The sequence below is a fragment of the Caloenas nicobarica genome, chromosome 3 (genome assembly GCF_036013445.1).
Source record: "Caloenas nicobarica isolate bCalNic1 chromosome 3, bCalNic1.hap1, whole genome shotgun sequence".
In the NCBI taxonomy this organism is placed as follows: Eukaryota; Metazoa; Chordata; class Aves; order Columbiformes; family Columbidae; genus Caloenas; species Caloenas nicobarica.
In genome coordinates this window covers 97,038,889-97,064,831 of record NC_088247.1, presented here as the reverse complement: position 1 = coordinate 97,064,831, position 25,943 = coordinate 97,038,889, and the positions used below count along the sequence as shown (strand labels likewise).

Here is a 25,943-nt window from a genome sequence, read left to right as displayed (position 1 = left end):
ACTGGATTTAGAAATTATGTCATATTTCTCCGGTTGTAGAACTTGCGCCTCGCGTAACTTCTGCCTTTGCAAAGTCAGACCTCGCTGTGTGGTTGCAACACGGATGATGTCTCGAGCCCTGAGCGTGAGGCAGCACCAAGGGGACCAAGATTTGGACCTTACCCAGTGCCACCATCCTTCCCTGTGCCGCCCGGCCGAACGGGGAACGGCAGCACAGCTCTGCTGGCTGCTCGCCTCCGCCTCGTCCTGCGGAGCCCGTACGACCTCCCACCCTTCGGTGCAGCGATTCCACATTTGCCTGTGCTGCCCTTCACAATCTCGCCCTTACCGCAGAAAGGAACTGACTTTTTCGTATCATAATACTCCCAAGAGACCTATGTGAAACGTTCTAGACGTTAAAGCAAATAGGTATATGCAGAAAGGATGCAATATTTTCAAGAATAGAATCCATAGAATGTCACTGTTCTATAATTAAGGCCACATAACAGGAAACAGATTCAATTCAAGAATTGTAATCTCTACACGGTATATTGGCACACAGAAAAGTAATTAAATAATTTAATAAACTCTTCCAAGTACTCACTGTACTTTTGAACAAAGGTAAACAACAAAAAGCTATGAAATAAAAGAGCACAGACAACTCTGAGGAAAACACAAATGCCTCTAATTTGTTTCTGATACTTCGTTCTTTAGAAATTCTTTTCCATGCTTAAGACCTAACTGAATGCACAAAAGCACACTTATAAGCCCTTATGCAAGGTTTAGAAAAACCAGTATCTAAGGCAGATTTCAAATACAAAAGTACAGGTTTGCATAAAGCAGTAAGAAAAACAAAATGGCAAACAAATCATAAGAATGGGATCTAGGAAGAAGAAAACAACATGACAGCTATTGATACTATAACTAATTCATAAAAATCCCAGGGCAAATCCAATTATTGGTGTGACTGGTTTTGCATGGAAAAATCCATGTTCTGCTGCCTCAAAATACAACATTCATTTCCATTCTTTATACATTCAGTTCTCAGCCTTTGTATAGTATAAATCCAAGTAAGACGAACCTCCTTCTGTGAAGCACAGACTGCACCTGGATACCTTGGGAAAAAGACACATGATCTAGAAAGAGATTCCTCTTCCCAAATGTGCCCAACACAGACTAGTATAGATCTCTGCTGTGGCTAAATGAATATTTTGGTGTTTTAGAAAGCTGAATGGTTAGATGTAAAACCGAAGCAATGCAACCTACAAACAGAAACCCAAGTTATGACACAGTTTATTTTCATTTGGTTCTGTAAGAGGTCATTTGCTCTACCGTCCAAACTGACTTCTTCTTTTGTTCACTGGTGATGTTAAGTATATTATCCACTGCAATTAATTTGCTCAGTTCTTGCTGTTAAATAATGTACATTATTTTATAAAGCAAAAGTTGTACACACAGACAACTATCAAGAGATAACTTTCAGGTTTAGGAAAGAACATCCAAAAATCCACAAACAGAATGAATAAAAACACTTCCACATCCATTGAAAAATTGCTTTTGATTGGCTTCTAAGTCAGTGTTTCTATTACATGGAACTGAAAGGATTAGGAAAATCTGAGCACCTTCCTTATGCATATAAAATTAATGTTGATTTTTTATTAAATTCTACAGCCAGAATTACATTTCACAAACTGAGCAACAAAAAGGACTGAAAGAGATGACTTGTATTATATTACTGCAAGGCCATTCCTTTTTAAAGAAAGTTTCTGCATTATTTGCAGTTAGTAAATAAATCTTCTGTAAATGAAGCAGCAGTGCAATACTGGGTGGTGGGGGGCGGAGGGGGAAAGAAGTAGTGTTGTAATGCTTTAAATCAATAAAAACTGAAAGCCTAGGTCTGCAAATAAACTCCTCAAAAGGCACCAAATAAACCAAGAAGTGGAAGCACAATATCCTTTAAAAATGACTCAATGAAATTGTTAAGTAGTGTAAGAATTTGAGAACCATGTTAAATATATTTATTATAGCATACTCACTGTCTTCAATCTCGCTGTACTTGACTGACTGTATACCCTAAAGCCAGGATTCTTCAAATGTATTATAAAGAGATTCAAGAGAAAAACTTTTGTCATAATGAGAACACTCCAGGCTACTACTAGTTCTCTCAATAAAATCCAGAACTTCACTTTCTACCTACCAACAGCTACAACAGTCAGTGAGGTCTCATATTAGTAAGACATCACCATCATTTATATGAAAAAAAGCTTTACTTTCTACACAGCAACAATTAAAAATAAGTGAAACTTACAATTACAGGCAGAAAGAACATTTGAATTGGGAAGTTTTTAAGCAATACATTTACTCAATAAGCCACAATTTCAGTAATATGAATTAGATTCAGCAGTCGGTAATTCAGTTTGATCCCAATTAAAGTATTTGGGACAAACAGGAGTCTCAGAAGGACTGATATTTCCCTAATTTCAGTGGAAGCCATGAGTGTTTATCTGACAGCAAACCTCTGGTGATACTGCAGCTCCTCGACTGTGTCGTTAGAAAGTTGTGTTCCCCAACATGAACATAAGCAAAGCAAACTTCTATTTTGGGTGTAAACATTCATTCAAATTGCTGGCAAATCACTAGAAAAATAACTTACTGATGTTCTCTTCTCCAAGAAGAAAGGTAAAAACTCCTGATCTGCTCTTGACTTCAACCAACAGCACGTGGTAATCCCTAAAACAGCTCAGAAGGGACTCAAATGGACACCTATTTCAACCAAAGCCATAGTATTTTGCATTCATTTGCACTTCCTTTGCAGCATTTCAACCTAACTTCCAACTGCTGACGTTTTAAAGAAATCAGTATCAATTTGTTTAACGAAAATAGATTTTAGTAAAGTCGTGCTCTGTGAGCTTCCTACATTGGAATACATGAATACAGGAAGTGCTTTCAACAGAAAGTTACATAGTTTTACAGTACAACCTGTCTAAGGAGATTTGGAAGGGACCAAACTAATGATCTGGTCTCTTTGGATTAGGCAGAACTACAGGCAAGAGGGAAAAACCCAATTTATGCCATATATGGAGCTCGTTCCTGTCACAGATTGAAGAAACATTATTTTGAAGTCAAAGTTCACCTGATGCCCAAATGCTAGTACTTTTCAAACCAACTGCATACCAAAAAAAATGAAAACTTCCTTGTACGAAGCTCCTGGAAAGAAACTCAGTGTAAAACAACAGTATATTCATATTTGCTCTATTACTAAGTGTTCTCCGCTAGTGGGTTTTTTTCTTTTGCTCTACAGATCATTAACTTTTTCTCAAAGTGCAAATTATTGACCTTTAATCTGAATGCAGGCAGGTGAGAAGCTACAGTATTAGAGCAATACAAAAAGTACACAAGGAGGAGCTTACATTAATTTGGAGAACCTTATATAAAGTGTTTCTGAACTGAAAACCACAAAACAAACGCAAACAACTACAGCATCAGGTGGATGGGGGAGGGACTGCTAACATATCTGTGTACAGCAAGGCTTCTCTGACACCAAGGAGTGCCTGACACTAAGTGATTATATATTAAATCCCGCCATTTTGCATGTTGTGCGTTCTTTACGATGGAATGTTGACCTCAGTATTCCTTTTTCACTTCCACAACAAATCTGTTGATTGTGACCGGGGATGATCCTCTTCTTCAGAGTCCAAACTCCCTTAAAACCATGCCTGAGCTTTGTACAGCCTGTCACGACTCTAGTAAAGTATGCCATCTGCATACTTGCCGTCCTTTAGATTCCTTCATTTCAGTCCAGTGATTGAGTTCATCTTCTCCTGAGCTGTTGAGACCTAAGGAAATCCACCCTATCATCTCTTTTCGTTTCATGCTGCGCTTATTATAGACAGACAGTATGAGCGTCACGTCTGAGAGCTGAAACAGTGCCACTTGGAAAACGAAGGTTTCTTTGTATACGGGATTTGGCTGTCCTCGGCGGATCGAAGTTTTGCATTTGGACATCTCTTGCCCCATCGAGTTCAGCAGCGTTAACTTAACGTATGTATCTACAAAAGAAATAATATTTTGGAATGTCAGATATCTTAGAACAAAAGGTTTTGAGAATGAGGTATTTACAAGACACAAGGATATGGTGTATACCAGGCTGACTGAACACAGCTCAGTTTAGACACATGGAAAGATGACAAGTAAGCAAAATATTACAAACACGCTAACAAGTTAACTAGCTTGAGTACTATGTAAATGGTTAAGTTAAAGGTATACCTCATAATCCTCTTCCCATCAAGCCCCCTTGTTTGTTCTAAACAAACTCCAATTGCATTAACACTTAGCAAGCTCCAACTAGCCACAACACTGTAAAGCATACCACTGAATTTTCAGAGAATAAGAATAAATAACGTGGAATGAAGGCAACTAATGAAGAGAAAAAAAATATATAGATATGCAGTGATGATATCAAAACAGTCAGAATGAAATGCTTAAGAATAATCTCTGCATGGATGTGGTTCTCACTTTGGGCTTTTCATTTATTTTAAAGACCAAAACGTAGCAAAGTGCATTCAAAGATGGAAGTTTACACAATACAGAAAACCTCTTCATTCCTAGATTCATGAAAGAATGCATTTAATACACCTTTAAAGAGAAATAAATTTTTGCATACTTCAAGACAGTTGTTTAAAACACAGCTTGCACAGTGCTCCTAGGAAGTACGCTTAAGAAGCTGATGCAAGCAAATGTGGTTAGCACACATTGGGTGTTAGTATTTGGGTATAAACCCTTACTTTTAAAGCTCCATTTTCATTTCACTAGAAGCACCAAGCCATGCTCCTGCAGAAGGATGTGCATTTCATGAAGTTAACTGATTTTAAGAAATATACAACTGTGTAAAACAATCAAGTGTTTCATTCTTTATTCCTGTCATATTCATATTAATTAATAAAATTATTAAATGATCGGAGTTTATGTAAAAAGAAACACATTGAATATTTTCACTTTGCAGGTACACTGAAATCCCAACATCCATAATCAGAGATAAATGCAACTTTTGCATTAGAGAGTGCCACAAATAATAAACATATACTTGTATAAACCACTATGGTAGGCAGCCATGGATAGCTTTACTGCTGGCAAGTTTTCTTTTGCATGAAAAAGACAACATCCAATTAGTTTCTACAGGAACTCACCTCGGATTATATAAACCTGTCCACCTATCAAGTGTTTTAGACAACAGAACAGTCCGTCTGACAACAGGGGGTGGAAAGCAGTAAAAGAAATAATGACCAGATGTCAATAGTTGGGTGAGAGAGGATCAAAGGTTAAAGTTTAAGAGGAAACATTATTCACTGGAGTGGAAGAACACAAAACCTTGGCAGCATAGATCAGAAAAAAAGGATTGAACAAAAGGATTGTTGGGTAAAATTTAATGAAATGAAAATTTTGTGCAGTTTTTGTGTAATCTTTAGCAAAAATTACACTGCTTACATAATGGGTTATCTTAGCACTAAAAGCTACTGGGTTCTAAAGCACACTCAACACAGAAAGAATAATGCAAGCAATTGGGTAAAAATCACGGTATCCTTTTTATCAAACCTTATGCTTTTTCATGCAAACTCCAGCATATTAAGAAAAACTGCACACACTAATTATACTTCATATATTACAAGCAATAAAATGAAAAATCACTGAACTGAATACTAAACTGGTTTTGCCCTCAGCTTTTATAAATGCGGATATTTGATTGCAATACTTTAGTTCTTGACTAGTGGTGGACTTGGGCAAGAGAGTGACTCTGATTTGATCTCTAAAAATAGCTGAGGGATGCTTACATCTGAAATTCAGCTATGGGTTTCTCCTTAAAATGTAAAGATCTCACCTGTTAAAATCCATGTATTTATGGATTTAATGTATGTGTGCATGCATACATGTATATGGATTTAATGTGCAAAAGCTTGTACCCTCTTTCAACAAAATTTTGAAGGATACTAGGAAACATCTTTTTCTCAGACAAAATATTAACTATCACACAGACACATTCTAACACCAAAATATGGAGCAGAGGAGTATATATTACCAAGAAGCAGAAACCTAGGACTCAATCCATATTTGCTACAGAAGCATTTCACGAAAATTGCATAGGCTCACAACACCTAGACTACAGAAAGGAGTGTATGTGGGAAAGAATAATTGCTTTCCTTTCTATCAAAGTTTCTCAAGACCTGAATGAAAACTGACCTGTGCATGTACTTTGCAGCAGTTCTCAGGATTTTGGACCACTGATGGTCCAAACAACAAATGTGGTCAGAGCACTTCATCATCAACTCTACGTGCTCTGGTTTTCATTTGGTGGAAATGATGGCACAGAGAGAGGTTGGGGTGCACCATCGACGCACTTGGCGGGGAGTTAGGAAAGGGCAGGGGTACGCACCTGGGTCTGGGAGGTTACAAGAGGGTGCTACCACTGCTGGGGGCTGGAGGAGGAGCATGGCACAAAACAGCCCACAGGAGAAATTTGGATTCCACAATATTCTGTGCATGGTCTTACTAGACCCATTAGTTTCCAGCTTTCTAGAAAAAACAGAATTCCAAACCTGCATTTGCCTAAATAGAACTGGACTATTCTTATTCATATCAAAAATTCTCCCTGTCCTTCACAGGGGATGATAAAAGGTAACACACAAGATCTTCCCTCCAAAAAGGTTAGACAGAACATGATATTATAGGGCTACGTGCCATGTTCTATGCTGCTTTCTTCCAATCTGAAACAAATATTTGACCCCCCTGACTCACACACTGTTAGCTAGACAGCGCAGGCACACAGGGCACGTTTTGGGAATTAACATACCAAGGAATGAACATATCTGTCTTCAAAAGAAGTACTGAAACCCCATCTAACTTGTATGTTCTAAATATTAAGAAAAACTTGGCTTTCTCTGGAGTTGCCATAAAGATAAGAATAAGCCACCTACTGGGTTTTGCTTTATGGGAACACATGGTCCCTCCTCTTCACATCTCTCCTGTTCATTCCTTTCCCCCACCTTAGTGCCCTTGGGCATTCTTGGCTTTCCCCATCTATTTCTGTGCTTTGTCTCCCAACAGGTGACTCTAGGGCAACTACCTAATTATGTAAAAGTATTAGAGATTCTTCTTTTGCCTTCCTTCTCTGGCCATGTTAACCAAGTCTGGCTCCATCGGTGTGAAAAGTATAGAGAAAGGAAAGCAAAGCAAGGCTGAGCCAAATGTAATTAATGAACGGAATAAAACATGGGTCAAGAGAGAAAGAGAAGAGCATCAGTTTCAAGTTGTTTGGCTTATTTCCTAAACTCTGAAGACAACGTAAACTCATAAAATTTTGGCAGCCTGCTACATAGGCTAGTAGTGCAAGATAATCTGCTAGTGCCATACAAATCTGGGGATTAGGAAACAGAAAGTGGGGCTAAAACCTGAGCCTCCAGACAAAACCAAAAGGAACAGGAGGTATGTCTGGCTACAACTTAGATAAATCAGACTCATCATCCAAAAAAAAAATTTTAAAAAAATCTAAAAGTTAATTACTGGACTTTCTTGAGCTATATCAAAGAATTAGAGACAGTAAAAACATTTTGGGTGTGTGACAATCCATCTGGCTCTAATTTTAAAGTATATAAAGTTCACAGATATTTCAGACAAATGTATTTTTGAACAAATACTTGAACATACAGTTCAAGTCTTTTCTGATGGTGAACATTCCTTCTGCACAGTAAATATGCTACAGGTCTCAATTTGTTTCTCCGTTGCCTTCACTGACATTCCCAAGTTACATATATTACTACTACATATACACAGGCACACAGGCAATTAAAGACTGCAGTATCAACTCCTCTAGGAATAGCAATAACTGTTCAGAGTGTTTATATTAATATTAGCTGGCATGTATCTTCTCTTTAAACACTAAATTTTTATTCTTGGCCTGTGATGTGAGGCATTAGTAATTTAGCAATTAATCATTATGATAAAGGTAATTTATTAGTCAGTCATCATGAAAAATTAAAAGTCTTGTCAACTTACAATTAATATTTTGAATTTTAGATTTTTGCTATTTCCCAACTGACTAGAAATATAAAACATGAAACAGATTAGTTGATGATTGCTCTATTTCGTTTTGCTTGGATAAGACTAAATGATAGGATTGAAGTCCTTGCTGCCGAGAGTCCCACCAGTACAGAAGCATTAGGATGAAAAAAAGATTTTCACTCACTGGGTGGTCTGTTCGCTGCCAAGTTTTTGAAGTGGCTGCCTTTTATCACTTCTGCTGATAATCTTCCCGTTGTAGCGTTATAAAGGAGGCCAACGAGGATTTCTGGAGCTGAGCCATGTACCAGCGACTGACAAGAGGAGGTACTTCCACTGCAGGACACTTCTGACATGCTCATTTGAGAGTCACAACCCTATAAAACAGATAAAAAGTTCTACGTATTTTATAGAATGACATTACTGGGAAGCCAATTTCAGAATAATGCATAGAGAATTAGGAAAGCAACTTACTGACAATAACAGAAGTTCCATTCTATCACCCAATCAGAAATGTTCATCCTTAATATACACTCGGTTTGCACATGTTAGAGGTAGCAAAGACTAAAGGGGTTTGGAATTAAAATAATTATTAATTTTTTGTTTCCATTGCTTCATGATTCAGGAGAAATAATAGTGGAAGATGAAGAGCAGCCTCTATGGTCCTTATTTACTTCAATTGCTAAGGTAAGACCTGTAACATAATTTGTCAGCATCCTGGAGAACATTAAACCTTGGATCTTTCACTGTCCAGAAACTGAAAACACTAGTGGAACTATGAAGATAATAAAATGCAGGAAATTCTTATTCATCCTTTGTAAAGGTTATTCTCTAGACTGAGAATTTATGAGTAGTAAAAAAACAGAACGCATGCAAATAGAAGAATGCACTCTGCCTAGAATAAATTAGCTTACAAAGAATTTAACTGATCCAGGGATCCAGAACTGCAACGGACCCTTTGCCTTGGGTGGGAAAGGAAAAATGCCATCCTAAAGGGCTCGGCAAGTGATGCCTTAATTTCCACTCCGCGAACCTCAAAAAAATTCAGACCTCTCATGCATTCTCACTGTCGAATCTTTGATGTGAGCTTCCAATATTAATTTTTATCATTTTAACCCCTCATTACTGGCCTTAAGAAAAAAATTAGACTAACGCTAATCATACCATAGGTGTTCCTACTTTCATTTCTTGATTTCATGCACTGGCACATAGAGTTGTACCACTGAACACAAGGAACTGCATGGAATCTACCCAATGGCAGGGCAATTTGCTTTGTAGCCATGAAGAGACTTTGGAATTATCAGTATATTCCTTTATGATTCTCTCAGAAAAAAATGTAAATTGGATCCACAGATTTTTCAAATATGGCTTGATTCATTTGGGAATCCGGCAGCACTCTTTCAAGGAGTCATGATGATTTTGTGAAGCTGATTCTTCCAGATTCCAAATGTCTCTATCATTTCCAGCAACAGCTGACATGGGCGCGAGATCAGTCCTAAAACCTGAATAGTACGAAGCCTCATCAAGATAAAAGTTAACTTTAAAAGCAAGTATCTTAATCTGGCATATAAAGCCCAAATGAATTACAGAATCTCAAATTATAGAAGACATGACGCCTGCAAGAAGAAATTATGAACCTACAATAGTATCCTTCATACTGACATTTTAACTAGTTCTTCTCAAAAAAACATTTCCAATAAGTCTGGCAGAAGTTTCGAGTAGCAATCCAGTTCCTCATTAACAAACCTTCACTCACTGTTGTTAGCAAATGTATTCTTACTACTAAAGGAGGACCTCCATGAAATTCTCTGACTGCTACTCCCCAAGCTGCAAATTCTGAATTTTAAATCTTTGGTTATTTATCCAAAAGTTCTTTATTCAATTTGAAGAATAAATTTCAAATGGGTTGCAAATTGTAAATTGCTGAAAATGATTTACAAGTATACATTCATCCTCTGGTTCTTGGCACTCACGAAACAGGAAACTTTTGATTCCTGACTTCCACAGTAGAGTACAAAATGGAAAGTTTAAAGAAAGATGACTTGATTCAGCTGTCACAGTACACACTGCACACTTGAAAGCCTCAGCCTGTCACAACCGCAGCTATTACTTAAGTTTTCTGGTCTTTTGAAACATTATCCCCATGGTGCTTATTTATCTTACTATTTTGTTGGGCCAGGAATTTAACCACAGTCAACCTGAGACTGTTCAAAGCTTAGGTCTCAAATTTGGTTGTGATCATGCTGCAAGTCCACAAAAAAAAAGGACATAACACCAAGTGAGCAGCTGGGCAACACTCCCTCACAAACCAGCAAAGCGCCGAGACACCTGTACTGAGAGAAGGCGATGACAGCACTTTTTCATAATTGTGACTTATTTCTACAGTTTAATAATGTAAACTCAGTCTAAATCGGTTTATGACAGAGTTAAACTCATTACAGTGGATATCTAACCCAAAACATTTTGCCTTTTGTTTTGAGACAGGTAGCAGGTTTGAAACAAACAAAAGCAGGTAGTTTAATCCTTAGTGTCTAATAAACTTATGAATCTCCTTCCTACAAAATGTTGTGGTGACAAAAGCTTAAAGACATTAAAATAAAGCAACCAAATTCACTAAAGAAACAATCTAAACAATATTTTGTTTTCCATTTCACATAAAAGACTCCAACCCATTTTGTTTCATGCTGACCCAAACGTATTTTAAAAAATACTCTGCTTTTCAGTAATGAACTGGAAAATCCTAATATACAAGAAAGTGAGATGTTAAGAAGAAAAATGAAGTAGTGAGGTGTGAAGTGGATTAGAAGACATACTGATGCTACTCGGTAAAACCAGGCTTAAACAACACAAACCACAGTATAATTTCTGTGTCTATGATAAAAGAGAAAATGGAGAATTTGCGGGCAAGTAAGTAGAAAACATGAGAAAAAAGGAAGGTGAGGTTGTATTTTGTCGATTTTCTTTTGAAAGAAAACAGAAAGATCCTATGAAGAAAAGAAGAAGAAACCAGAAATCAGGGAAAGAGCTGAGATCAAGAAAGCTCAGATCAACAACCGAAGAAAGAATTTTCATTGCAGGACAAAGTTAAAATCGGGGATACTGAGTATTATTGGGTGTCTTCTCAAAAGTATTTTCTCCAGTTGATTGTTCACATTGTGGACATCCATTCATCGTGTTAGATCCATAAGCTGCACTAGAATTGAAAATAACAGTTTTTTGAGTCTCTGTTTAGAGGTTTTTTTCCTGATTGCATAGTCAAAATTCAAGAAGAGTGCTAACAAACTCATCAAGAAAAAAGCAAGAAAAGAAGTTACATTTTTACCTGCTCAAAATATAAGCGTCATGATCGTGTGTCAAATTGTAAAATATTAACACTGGAATTGCTAATTGTAATTGGTACAACATGAATACAAACTTAGCTATAACGAAGCTTTCATCTCATGACAACATTACAGTGCTACCAGATGCTTTTCATCTCCATAGAGATCTGCATTCAATCTATCGGTAAATCTATCTGTAGGCCACTCTGATACTGTAGCTTCGCTGTGAGAAATGTAATATTTAGACCAAAAGTTGCTACTTGTTTGAAATAATCTGTCTACGTAAGTTTATTTTTATAACTCTGTCCTCTCTTCCTCTATAAAGACCGTGTGTATTTTAATAAGCGAGGAAAAAAAGGACTAAGGTTCCATAACAGCAAAAGGCTTTCAAGGTCAGTGAAGTACCAGAACAGCCCAGTAAGAACCTTGTAAAATCCTAGATTTTTAAGAACTTAGATGAATTGCCAAGGTATTGATGATCTGGCAACAGTGCAAGTAGCTGTCTCTTCAAGATGCCTCCAGGATTTTAATGCTAAATCTCTAACCTATTTTTGTCAATTTAGCCACAATAAAAATATATTATTAACAGTAAACACAAGCAAAAAACCCCACATTAGGTAAAGTCTATTTCAAGTATTTGGTTCAAAGGTCTATCTTACTAAAGTACAAATTTTCAGCTTTTCAATTTTATATCACAGAGCTTTGCACGAAGGACTTAAACCTTTCCCATATATACCACAGGACAGTACTTCATCACAAAGTTAGGTGCATTTTATTTGATCAACACTTACAAGAATCACTGCTTTTCACTGAATTATAAGGGTAATATGCGTTGTAATCTACAAAAACTTAGTTACTAATTCTCCAAACTACTGTCCTTGATGAGTTCTTTGCATATATTATCTAGGGAAGAAACTTCAATTTTCAATAAACATATAATAAACCAATTTCAATTAAGTGGTATTTGTATTTCACATATTCCTATTGTACAAAAGCTGGCAATCAAAAGAGAATACTCTTTTTCCCCAGTGCAAATGGAGGCGAACACATACAACACATAATGTCAGAGCTGAACGCCTAAGTATTTTCAGTAATCTTTTTCTCTGCTCTCCGACAACACAGAGAAACCTCTATTTGCAACAACAACAATGCATGTAAAATGTATTTATTTGTCTTCCTTCGCCATAATTCCATGGCAACAGGGTATTCGTTACTTACATATTCATCTCCTACTGTTATTTTTCTATACCCTGAAGTTCTGCTAATAAATTCTGCTCTTAAGCCCACTGGAGTTAATCACATGGAATAATGTGGCCATGCTCTGCGGGCAGTTAAAAGTTCATTTTCCTCATTGCGCAGGTTAAAATCATGCCTCCGTAGGCTTACGAAACAAGAACATCTGATTCTCTTGGCTTTTCAAAATATACACAGGAAAGATGAAACCTTGCTGACAATCCTTCAGCAACAAAAATCTGATTCACAGCATGTTACTTGTCAAAATGTCTCTCTCAAATTTTAAATGTTAATGTTATACACTAATCTCTTAAAGAACTTTTTTGCACGTTACTTTCTTCAGCGGCTCTGAGCCTGGAGCCCATTCCCTGCTTCTGCTCCACATCCCTCCTTGGTGGCTTAAGCACCCGATACTTTATAAAAACAAGTTTCAAAGCTGAAATACATTTGAAAAAATATCAGGACCATTTCTGGGAAAGGGAACTTAAACCACCTGAAGAATTCAGCCCCGAGAACAGAAGCATGTAAAATAATTAGGCATGTCGAAGAATGGAGCTTTTTAGTTGTGAATTCTGGCATCTAAATCCCACTTACATGCTATACTGGACACCTGGATGCTTTTGCGGAGATGATTGCACCCGTTCATCATTTCTGCTTCTGTTTCCCCTAATTGATGGAAGAACTGTGAGGATCGATATACTTGAAAAAACAAAGTCCTCAAAAATACGATACTCATAACAAAACAGTTCCTTAAACTAGACAATTGACACTCTCTCTGTACACTAATGCCTGCAGGAAGTATCAACTTTTTGTTTTTAAAGGTAGAACTCAAGTGTTACATGATGCTCAAAACAATACCAGATGTTTGAAACGATAAAATTCTTCTTCTTAAGATTAATAAAAATAAAATTCAGCAAAGATGTTGCAAAACAAGAATTAAATGAGGAAGCAAGTACCAAAAAAGGTCTTTAAGAAACCAAAACCACTGTATGCCATTGTCTTTTTGAGGCTCTTGTGATTTAAAAAAATATCCGATTTTAAATGGTGTCAATGTTTTGACGTGATTTTTTTGTTTGTTTGTTTGGGGTTTTTTTTCGGAAAACCAGTACTTTCAAAATAGTGCAAAGCTACCTATCTTCACAACATGTTAGGGAGGAAATGCCCATTCCTATTGTAGCTGGCTATCTGTACAGTAAAATTAAGAGAACACATCGTTATCAGGATTTTGCTTTAAACTAATAACCTGAACTCGCAAACACAGAAACATATAGTTTTTATTGTCATTTATGACAGGTTTTTTTTACTTAATAGCAAACGTTCCAATAAAGTAATGTTCATTCATGTACTTAACACTTTAAAGTATTAATATCTACGTCAACTGAAATCACAAACACGGAAGTAAATATTCTAATAATATTTCTATTATGCAATTTAATTTTAGGGAACAAAACCTATTTATTTTGGATAGAATGGCATGCTTTAAAAATTACCAGGGTTTCCTATTCACAAGTTCCAATTGAAAAATCTTTAGCAAATAAATTCATTCAACATTGATGGCATTCCCATCAAACATGAAATTTTTTTAATTATTAAACTTCTATTAATGTAGTTGAAAATCAGATTATCTGAAGGGATAAAATTCACATTTCTCATCAAAAGCTCCTGCTTCTGCCTTGTTTTTTACTTTCAAGAGAAAAAAACTTCTGCATGCAGAATTTTACAAAACACATATTTTCTTAGATGAAACACTGGAAAATGGAGTTCAAATTTAAAATAATAATTCCTTCATTCAACACAGTCAAGGGACTAAAACCTTAAATATTCTATGCAAAACTTTCATTTACCATAGATACTATAATGTACAGAGCTATAAAACCTCCTTAGGTACATGGTGATGCTACACAAATTGCAATTTTAATGTAACTTAAAATGAGTTAATTTCAATAAAAATTAAAACCTTTGTGGGTTTTCTAATAAGAAAAATACCATATTATTAAAATAAGGCTTGTTTTCAAACTTTAGGATATCATAATTTAACCATAAAATGAAAATTACAAAATGCACACATTGTTAATAACGGCCAAAAAAAATCCACTTTTCTGAAAGATTTTGAACAAGTTCACAGCGAGATTTCTGTGTTGCTTTTCATATTTCATGAGAATTTACTATTAGTACTTCATGTCTAAAAAATTTTAAAATTATCAGCTCTGCAGAATGAAACATTAATTCTCTACAGAATGGGATGCGGTTTAAGATTTTTATAACTTCTATTTGTCTGCATTTAAATTACACCTTTGGCTTCCTTGCCACACTACAAAAGGTCACCTAGTTGTTCCCTAGACTTAATGGGACTGAAATTTGCACAGTAAACCCGAGCGGCAGTGGAGGCAATTGGACATGAACGTACAATGGAATTCGCAGCATTTACAAAAGCGCCCTGTTTTTACATTGCAAAAGTCTGCGCGCTTTTTACACAGCCAGGGGCAAGGGGAGGAAAAGAGGCGAGAGGCCTTTTATTATTGAATTCTGTTTTCTGAGATAAGACATGTAGCACAAAGAAACATTGGAGCACTAAAAGCTGTTAGATGCTTGCGCAGGTGATTTAGTTAAGAACATCTGACACGAAAGGCAGAGGTTTCAGCGGCAGCCCTGATGGAGCTACGCTAACGGCTCCTACCCGGCTCACCCACACCTGCCCCTCGCTCCACTCCCTGTCGAGAACACGAGAACACGGAGATGTCGCTGTGGAAGAGATTCCAAGACCACAGACTTCTTTAAATGACAATACCCTGTCCAGATGGAGTCACTCTCTGTGCTCGCTGTGGAGATCAATGGCAAATAATTTCATTTTTCTCTTTTCTCTCTTGGTTACACTCTTTCAAACTGGGAAAAGAGAAAAAGGATTCAGTGATCAAAAAGTAAGCGTAATTTACGAGTAGTCAATCTCTGGACTAGTATTTGATTGCATAAACATTCAAACAATTATTTTTCACAATGAAAAAATCCATAACGTTAAAGGCACGCTTACAGAGCATTTGTCAGTTAAACTACTTGCAATTAACAGTTCACCCAGCTCTAATTTAATCTGCTAGTGGTACCCCTTTTGATTTGTTCAGGTCATGCTTAATCTCGTGATGTAAGGATCATCGGGTATTTTAGGGTAGAAGGGATGCCTCAGTTCTTAGAGCTATCATACACACCACAGCGAAGGGCAAGGGGTGGAGATAAGCTGGATTCTCCTGGGGCCAGCAGAGAGCTGAGTAAGCCCAAGAGAAAGACAGGAACCGTGAAAGAGGCAGCTCAAAGTCAGACGTGAGGGCCAAGCCTGACCAGAGGCTAACTCACTAAGGCTGAAAGGATCCCTTGCAAAAGGCAAACCAAGAACAGAAATGTTTCTCTGATACCAAATACAGGCGGCTTGAATTTAGAAAAGAAGTGATTACCTGGAGATCTTCAAGTCTGAAATGGAGAACACCTACATTATACTGCAAAGACCAGGAATAGAAGAATCACCCAGTAAGTAAACCAAAAAACGAAAATCCAAAGTTCCACAAACGTGTAAGTTATACATTTGCAGACGAGGTAACTTCATCTGTGCAACACCTCCGGATTTGGGTTTCCCCCATTGGAAATAAACTGGAGGAAAACAGCGCACGTGCTTTTGGTGAAGGGTGCTCAAATCTGCAAACGGAACTGCTTGTGTTTTTCTTGCTTCCTTGAAAGACAGTAACAAAAGCGAGATGATGTTTGTGTGTATGCATACATGCAAACACAAAAGAATTCAAGTTACAAGAATTTTAAGTATCACTGCTCTTTCAAATTGCAATCCAGGTTGGGAGATCATACTTATGCCACAGACAATGATAGTCTGAGAATCTCACAGACACCTGATGAAATTATCATCTTTCTAGCTTTATATATTGATGAGCTTTTTCCATTTTTTTAAAATGATGATCAAAACTAGACATACAATCCTAGACAATATGTTTGTCACTGATGGACTGACTTTCTGAGGGAATAAGAGTATTGCTCAAAGGATTACTCTGATTTAATCTAGAACAGTCATTCACAGCCTGTCATTTGACTGGGGCATTTTAGAGACTGAAAAGCATCGTCATACACTCAAAATAGTAATACCATGTCTGAAACATAGCTTCCATTATCTGCTGACCCAAATATCAAAGATTGTGGGGAACACACTGCGTAAATAACTTTTTTTCCAAGCAACTCATTGATTAAAGGCAAAAGATACCAGCTCTTACTTTCTGTTTTACTCAGTGCACAGATATTAAGATAGAGAGACAACAAACAATCTTTATTCTGGCTACATGACCAACTGATGATTTTGACAAATAGATTAAATTCTTTACATTGCTGACTTCAAGTAATTCTCCCAGTATCCTACATTCAGGGTAGGAGCTTGCCTCCCATTTGGATATCAGCAAGGTAGTTGAAAGTGAACGTTAAATTCAAGTTCTGGTTTTGCTAACATGTTGAAGAAAGTCCTGGTGTTATGCTGGCTTTTTTTTTTTTTTTTTTATAAACCTCTCAAAACTTGAAGGCCAGGTGGACTTTGTGAACTCTGCCATGGCAGTGGCATCTACATCCAGAACGCTTTGAGTGTCCCAACTGGTCAGCATATCCCAGAAATGGTATATAAGTACCATGCTGACAGCATTTTTATTAGCTCCATTATAACCATCAGCAATAACTGGAATCAAATTATTCTTCTGGTATCTTACAAAAAAGTCCAGCAATAAAAGCTAGAAAAGAAAATTAATTGAGAAATGTGATGGATGTACAAGATTCAACTAAGGGCTCTCAGCACCTCATAAGAAGGCAGAAGTTTGCTTCCAGAGAATTAGAGTTTTTCATTTGGAAAAGCTTTATACTCTTTAAATTACTGACAGAACAGGAATCACAAACCTAGACATGCCAGAATGACAAACCCTGAATTGTCGCTTTGTGGAAAGCTTCCTGAGATGATCTTGGACTTGCTTTTCTACAGACAAATAGCAGCAATGTGGCCCACAACTACGATGGTGTAAGGCAGAGTATTCTGAGGACAAAGATCCTTCTCTTGATCACAGCAGAGCTAGCGAATAACCCACGAAAAGAGCTGAAGTACTGAATTTAGTTATGGAGTTTAAAGCAACTCGCAAGGACTACTGCCTCTTACTCCGGATTCATTGAAATAACTGGATATGAATTTCTGTACAAGTTGAGGAAACACTCTAGCATTTTTGGATAGCTTGCTTGAGAGGCTTGTTCAGTCTCTGACAGAAATAACTGTATTACCCTCCATGACAGTAATCTATTATCAAAAGCAAGCAGCATACGTTGAAAACTGTCAACCATTTCACTCCAGAGATGACAGAATGGCTGCAGTCACCTGAGACAAGTTGTCATTGTAGAAAAAACATTATTGAAAACTACCTAGGAGTGTTCTACCAAGCATCAAGGTTATTCTATATGGGACTGAAACAGTCTCATAGTCTCAACACCTGGTCCAGTGCTTCTTGAATGAATAGACTAATTACATGCCAGAATTTGCCATGAATTATTAGATGTATTTACATAAAGCAGGAGCAAATAGCATTAATTTGGAAAGCCAATTCATTTTTAACTGTGACAACTGAACTTATTTAGTGGGTGGTCCTTGTCATCTGGTCTGATGCTACTTGAGTTCTTGAAACTTGAGGCTGTGAGAAGAGTGCAGGCACACCACTGGCTTCAGAGCACGATAGCTGCAGTTGTCTTTGGGTTCCCCTCCCAATATCCTGATGAAGACCTGAGCAGAGAGCACCATGGGTTAGCTCTTATCTTCCCAGCTGCCAGGAGCAGCGCTCGGGGAACACCACACGAAGGCATGGACGTTGAGGTAGCCGTGGCACTGAGAAGACAACACCTGCTGCCTGCCGATACCGCCCTGAAATCCTGCACAACCAGCCAGACACGGGGAGCCCACTTCGTCTGCCAAGTATCACAGAATCACAGAATGTTAGGGATTGGAAGGGACCTCGAAAGATCGTCTAGTCCAATCCCCCTGCCAGAGCAGGAACACCCAGATGAGGTTACACAGGAAGGCGTCCAGGCGGGTTTTGAATGTCTCCAGAGAAGGAGACTCCACAGCCTCCCTGGGCACCCTGTTCCAGTGTTCCGTCACCCTCACTGAGAAGAAGTTTCTTCTCAGATTTAAGTGGAACCTCTTGTGTTCCAGCTTGAACCCATTGCCCCTTGTCTTACTGTTGGTTGTCACTGAAAAGAGCCTGGCTCCATCCTCATGACACACACCCTTTATATATTTATAAACATTAATGAGGTCACCCCTCAGTCTCCTCCAAGCTAAAGAGCCCCAGCTCCCTCAGCCTTTCCTCATAAGGGAGATGCTCCACTCCCTTCATCATCTTTGTGGCCCTGCACTGGACTCTCTCCAGCAGTTCCCTGTCCTTCTGGAACTGAGGGGCCCAGAACTGGACACAATATTCCAGATGAGGTCTCACCAGGGCAGAGTAGAGGGGAAGGAGAACCTCTCTCGACCTACTAACCACCCCCCTTCTAATCCACCCCAGGATGCCATTGGCCTTCCTGGCCACAAGGGCACAGTGCTGGCTCATGGTCATCCTGCTGTCCACCAGGACCCCCAGGTCCCTTTCCCCTACACTGCTCTCTAATAGGTCATTCCCCAACCTATACTGGAACCTGGGGTTGTTCCTGCCCAGATGCAAGACTCTACATTTTCCCTTATTATATTTCATTCAATTTATCCCTGCCCAACTCTCCAGCCTGTCCAGATCTCGCTGGATGGCAGCACAGCCTTCTGGCGTGTCAGCCACTCCTCCCAGTTTGGTGTCATCGGCAAACTTGCTGATAGTACACTCAATTCCCTCATCCAAGTCGTTGATGAATATATTGAATAATACTGCCAAGTTCTCCTGCAGCCTCAGTAACATGATCACCATTTTCCAATCACCTAATAATTTTCTTCAAAGAAACTGCAAGAGTCATCTTTCTTATTGTGTCAAAGGACTAATTCCGATCTTCCATGTTTTACAGCACTAACTCAACTGAATTCAGCAAGCTATTCCCACGATAAGAATGTGCTCAATGTTTAAAGATAACTGCCCCTTACTTTGATGGACATAATTTTTACAAGCTAACTGAAAGCATTTATGTACCATCACACAGGAGCTGATCCTTTTAGGTGTAATTCCAGTCATATTAAAACACTATGAGCAAAATATTTTTAGTCTTTTTTTTTTCCATCTAGACAAGTCTTAGTCATCTTTTGGTCAGCTGTTTTGAAGTATCGTACTAGTAGCTGCTATTTATGTTTATACATATGAATGTTAGTATTTAGCCTTCCAAATACAATACTGAACAGACCGTGCCACACGAACGCCATAGTAAAGTCACCAATATGTGTAAGGTATAAGAACTTGCACAAAACCTGACAGCTTGACTCTATAATGGACAAGAATTTCCAAGAAAGAAACGCCAGTCTGAAAGCTTCTTTTCTGAGAAGTTTATAAACTGGTAAACATCCATTACAAAGAATGCCTTAAGTACAATGCATAAACTAACACATACTAGATGATTAACCACTGTCCTCGAAGTGGAGAGAGGTGCGCGTGTGTGTGCAGGAGCGAGCATTTTTATTCATTGCATGCATGAATGCCTTCACTCAAAAAAACTGTAAATAAAGTAACTCTCGGATACTCTGGATATTAATATTAATAGTAAAGATAAACAATATAATTGGTTTTGCACGTACGATTGCCTACACCCTCCATTCCTTGTTACGGGGATCATATCTGGAAGTTTAGTAGGTTAGAAATGGAGAATATTATAGAAAGAAAGACAAATAAATGTAACTCTCCACGGTAAACATCTTGTTACTGACAATACATAATGAACGACTACTAGAGCTGCTTAGCAAGAAGAGGTATGTTTCGGTCGTCCAAATTGCACTTCCAAAATAAATTAAAAAAATAAAACCACAACTGTGTTATTCTATGCCAAAAGCAACCTATGGGATGGTGAAGAGGATGACGCTTATTTTTTTGATCTTTTCCAAACAGATTTCACTCAACAAACTGCTTGTATGTTTTTATAATCACATCATACTGGAGGCTGTTGTTCACTGTCAGGAAAATTTCTTTGGGTGAGAAGAACGAAGAGCAACTAAAACCAGGTCCATGGGGATTTCCTGAAGAAAAATAAACTACATCACAATAGATTCTAAACTCCAAAGTGGGTGAACAAAAATTTGTCTACAATTGTTCCAAAAGGAAAATTTCTCTAAAGCATCAACAAAAGTCTTCCTAAGCAAACTATACTCAGACAAAACCACGGCGTATACCCCTGCTATTGACTTTTGATGCAACGGCCAATTCCCATCAAATCTGAAAGGGACACAGTCTCAGACACCAGTGACAATGGCACTTTGGCCAGCCCATATTGGTCCTGTTGCTTCCTCCTCACTCAAGCGCACGCTGAACTCGGAAGGAAGCGTGTGAGAAACAAGAGGGCTGAGGAGAAATTCCCTGTTTCGTGGGAGATCTGCACCAACGCAGGACTGTTAAAAGACCATCGGCAATAGGACAGGTGATAATACCTGCTCATGGAAGACATTATACACAACACAGGGAGGTGAGGAACTTGGTGAAATCTTGAGTGAGACAGTTTGTGAATATATTTGTAAATTTGAAGCAATGTGTAGCTTTGAAACCTATTTAAGGAACAGAGTATTAATAGTCTCGTGTACTCACCAGGACATGCACTTGTCCACATTTTAACAATAACCAGAGAGTTGCAGGCCCCACTCATGTGAGGACTATGTTTGAAAGGCACTGAACTTGCTGGTCTACCTTTAACCAGATTCCCTTGTGAATAGCTTTAAGGTATAACTGAACAAATACTAAACTTCACAGGATACATGCTGTTCTTATACAATCAGAAGGCAGATGATTAGCTGATAAATTAATAAAATATCAGGCACAGACAGAAGCAAATAAAATACGTTTCTGCAGATGAGATTAGCAGAGATGTTTCAACGGATTACGAAGTTTCAGTGACAGAGGGTATATTTAATATATAAAATCCATATAATGAGAAGCAGTGGAAAAAAATAGGACAACTGTAATGTGTCCAAGAAATATCTTTGCAAAAAAGCTGTCAAAAAGAGACACCTCTCAGCAACAAAGCACTCTGCAACTGAACAAGACAATTCTAATTCAGAAGTTACCTCATAATAGATTTTGTAATTACAAATATCTCTGAACAGCTGGATCTCTCCAAATTTAAATACCACTTACCTTCTCCTATTAAATAACTCCTGCCTGGCATTTATCATTAGTTGGACATAAATATTGTTGTTAGTTTATTGTAGGAAAAGGACAGTTGAGAATGAGTACAACCAATGTGTATAAATAGACCCAGAGGCAAACACCTGAGAAGAGTAAGAATTAATTAAGCTCAAGCACCCTGCTGGCATAAGAACAAATGGTAATAAATTGGTCATGAAGAAATTCAGGTTGGAACTGAAACGACCTGATGTTTTCAGATGAAAATTCACAGTTTTGCCATCAGGATGACCTGGCTGTTTGCAATAACAAGGGCTTGAATTTAAGTGACCCGGGATGGCCCACACTTTCAGTCAGAAATCCTAAAAACGCAACAAATTTCAACACATTTCATCCTGTAATAAATCTGCTTGTGGAAAAAATGTGATATAGGCTATAAACAATAATAGAAAAATACCTATAAACTCAGAGGTGAATGACTTTCCAACCGTTTAAAAACTGATTTTCATAGTTCCAGAAAACCATTCCTCATTTAAGTTAGAAACTACGAAGGTTCCTTTCCAGCAACAGGTAGGGCTGAGATATAATAAAACTGCCTAAACCCCATTACAACAACAAACTCTGGAAGATCCTTTCACTGCCCACCAATATTCCTTATTCTTGTTCCTTCCCTCAAAAAACAAGGAGAGAAAAACGCAGACAGGGCATCCCTTACCATCATAAAATATACATAACAAACTTCTTATCTTTGGTGTCTTCTGGAATTTTACTCTCCCTGCCACAAAAGCTCAAGAAAATAATACAAAAGAATAACCAACGCATATATGGGATATACCATGGGATATACCGACCAATCAAAAGCCTGGCGCATTCATGGGCCTGTTTCACTGACTTTGGTAAATTTTATGCAAGAATCTATCAAAAATACACACAAATTTAGCAAGTACACTTAGAATATTCAATGTTTTGTTTCATGGTGCATTTTTTTCCTAGCTGTGAAACTAGCAAACTCCATATTAGGAAAGTTCATACTAGGTAGGTGAACCACTTCATCCTTGGAATGGACTGATTTGTACTTCTTAAGAAATCATAGAAAAGCCATTCTATTGTCAGTTGATCATTGATCCTCCATCAGATCTAAATTTCAGTCTCAGCTTTTACTAATTCTAATGAATATATTTTTACTCATTCAATACAACAGCATTTTATTTTGACTGTCTTTCATGATACTCGTGTTCAATAGAAATGCCATTTCAATCGATCCAAAGTTTTTTGGAAAATGCAGAAAAAAATTAACTGCACAGATTCACCTGAAAAAAATATTTTCCTTTGTTTCCCTTCTCCTCCTCTTTTTCTTTTATTGATAGTTTAAAAAACACACACAAAACCCCTCAATGTCCAAATACAAATGCCCTTGCTAAATCGCTTTCTCTTTCCCTCAAAAATCCATTTCTTAGCACATATGCAGCTCTTATGCAATAAACATTCAAGCACTCCTAGTCTAGGAAGCCCTGACTACAACATCCCATTCTCCTTCTAGACAAAAGCATACTTACAATACTAACTAACTAAAAATACTTACAAAGCTAACTAAAAGAATACTTACAAATACAAAAAAGAAAAAATAGATGCTGGTCACTGCCCATATAGTGATCTCCTGTGGTTTTTGATAGTAATACTTAAGTTTACTCTTAATTACTGTTGCTTTGCTTTATCAAAAATAGTAAAGTTATATTATTTTGGAGGACAAAAAATAGTATTCATCAGATAGGAAGTGTTGTGTGGCTTTTTTGTGGTTGTTTGGTTTGTTTGTTTTGGATTGGTTTTGGTTTTTCTAGCAAACAAAAATTCTGTTCAGTTTGAACTACTTTTCACACTGTCTTTCACTTCAGACTGAACAAGACACCAATTATTTACAAGGTTCTAATCTGAAGCTATTAAAAATAGCTTTGTGCTCTCAAAATTCCTATTTCCTGTCTTTCTTCCTTGAAAGGAAAATACCTATTCCAACCAAGATTTAATTGCAACACATGGAGGGCACTCACCAGTATAGTTTTGTTTTCCCCTCCTTTTTTTTTTTTTTTTTAAATTTAAATGGTGTGGGTAACAGAGTAAAGACTACGCTATTAAATACATATATATGTATTTGCATGTGTACATAATATTCAACACTATATCCCTATTTACAGCCTGGAAATTTCTAAGTAATTAACAGAAAAAAAATATGGGCAGATTTTGCAGGTGGAAAGTGAGTGTACTTACAGCAGCTCTAAAGAAATTATCGTTGTGCTAGTATGGTGCGATGACTGTTGAAAAAAAATCTAGTGGATGTGATGACTATAAATATACAACTATTCTTACAAAATTCAGGACACTGTGTATCACGGCATTCTTATTCTGCCTCATTTAATACTCACAGACAGACTGTAAGACGGTTCCAGTATCACTGGCACTGACATCTTCCCTTGAAGATTCAATTTTGTTAAGTAAAAAATCTTTTCTCCCACAATCCTCTCCTTTTTCATGCGACGTACGCTGTACAGTCTAAAGCGAACTGCATAATTCCCAATCATCTCAGACTCGACGTGATTAAATTTGAATGTCTCTGTGAAGACAGGGCACGGTCCCCGCTGGATGCTGGTTTTTGCTCTCTGCTTCTTTATAGGGAGAAGAACTAGGTGCACTTGCCACGAGCTTCCACCTGTCCTGCTGTATGTGGGAATGTCTGTGACAGCTGTCACTGTCACCAAAAGCTTCTGTTCCTGTGAGTCATAGTCAAAAGTCACATCCAGTGTGCCATATTTAGCTACTGGCTCAGGATCAAAAGGTTTAGGAAGCTGTGAAGATGATCCTCGAGCTGACATATCCTGAAGAAGAAGAAAAAAAGCTTATTTATTTAGTTATTTATTGCATTCCATTATTAAATCTAGCGTGGAAATATATGGCTTTCTCTAAGAAATATGAAGAGACTATGATCTTTTCGTTCATTTCATAAACAAGGTAATTAAACACCAAAAGCCTGAGGAGATGGCTGACAAGCAGTCAAGAAGAAATCAAAAGACTTCACCTGGTCAATACCACCAAAAGCCAGAAGCCAATCAGACAGAGCTCGGACTAAATTAGGCCGTTTTTATGACCTCTTCTTCTGTGCCCCATATGTTAAAATGCATATCCATTTGTTATGAGATAGAACTACCTTACTTCAGTGTGAGTATACATCATTTTTAAGTTAACACATTAATGTGCTTTAAGAGCTGGCTAGTGATTGAGAGCACAGTAAGATGCCAGCAAGGAATACAGGAATCAAAATCCCTACTTGCACATGCAGGTCTTGTTGCAGCCCACAAGGGTTCTATGAAGTGCCAAAAATTATCATGGTTTTATTAATGTAATTTTACTGGAACTGTGTGAGATGCATCTCTTTAAAACACACCTTTTGATCTTTCTGTAAATGGCATTAGTCTTCATACTGTATTTTAAACTTAAGATTGCTTATTGTCACTTCAAATTTTGAACAAAATATTGATCCCCTATATTGTTACAACAGCGAGTTTGATAGTGATAGTAAACCACAAAATATTTACAAGTACTGGTCAACCTACTGTTCATATAATAAGTTATTCCAAGTATGTAAAACAAATATATTGCCTGTGTGCCTGTGTATTTTCATATTATCAAAGATACACTTATTCACGTAAATGAATAGATGCCACAATAAAGCCTTTTGGATTAAAAAAAAAATTATATTCTTATTTTAAACTGGTTGCTACATAGCTATGGGAATTCATTCCTCTGAAAGCTTTACTATTCAAGTTGTTGAGTGGCTATAAAAAAAGTCGGCAGTATTCTCAGTTCTTATTGAGTATGCTCACATTAATGACTGGCGTGACACAAATCAGGAAGAACTAGGATTAGATTTGCTGCAATTCGTTAGGGTTCGAGCATACGTACACACTGTGTCTTTACCAGCTATGAAGTTCATACAGATCGTGGTCCTAGCTGACCATCAGGTACACGTAGACAGCTAGCTACTGGAGGACCTTGCAGCTGGGCCTTC

The 25,943-nt window shown here is 37.6% G+C and overlaps 1 protein-coding gene across 3 annotated transcripts in view; it reads right to left on the bottom strand.

The window, feature by feature from the left end:
• Window positions 1-1,519: 1,519 nt before the first annotated feature.
• Window positions 1,520-25,943, bottom strand: part of SYT14 (synaptotagmin 14) — an 85,385-nt gene continuing 60,961 nt past the window's right edge. For all 3 annotated transcript variants that reach the window (XM_065632567.1, XM_065632569.1, XM_065632570.1), the window contains 3 exons: window positions 24,304-24,753; window positions 8,216-8,405; window positions 1,520-4,028 (listed from right to left, as the gene is read on the bottom strand). In XM_065632567.1, the coding sequence (XP_065488639.1) occupies window positions 3,715-4,028; window positions 8,216-8,405; window positions 24,304-24,753 (954 nt within the window). In that variant the 3' untranslated portion in view covers window positions 1,520-3,714. The remainder of the gene's footprint in view (window positions 4,029-8,215; window positions 8,406-24,303; window positions 24,754-25,943) is intronic.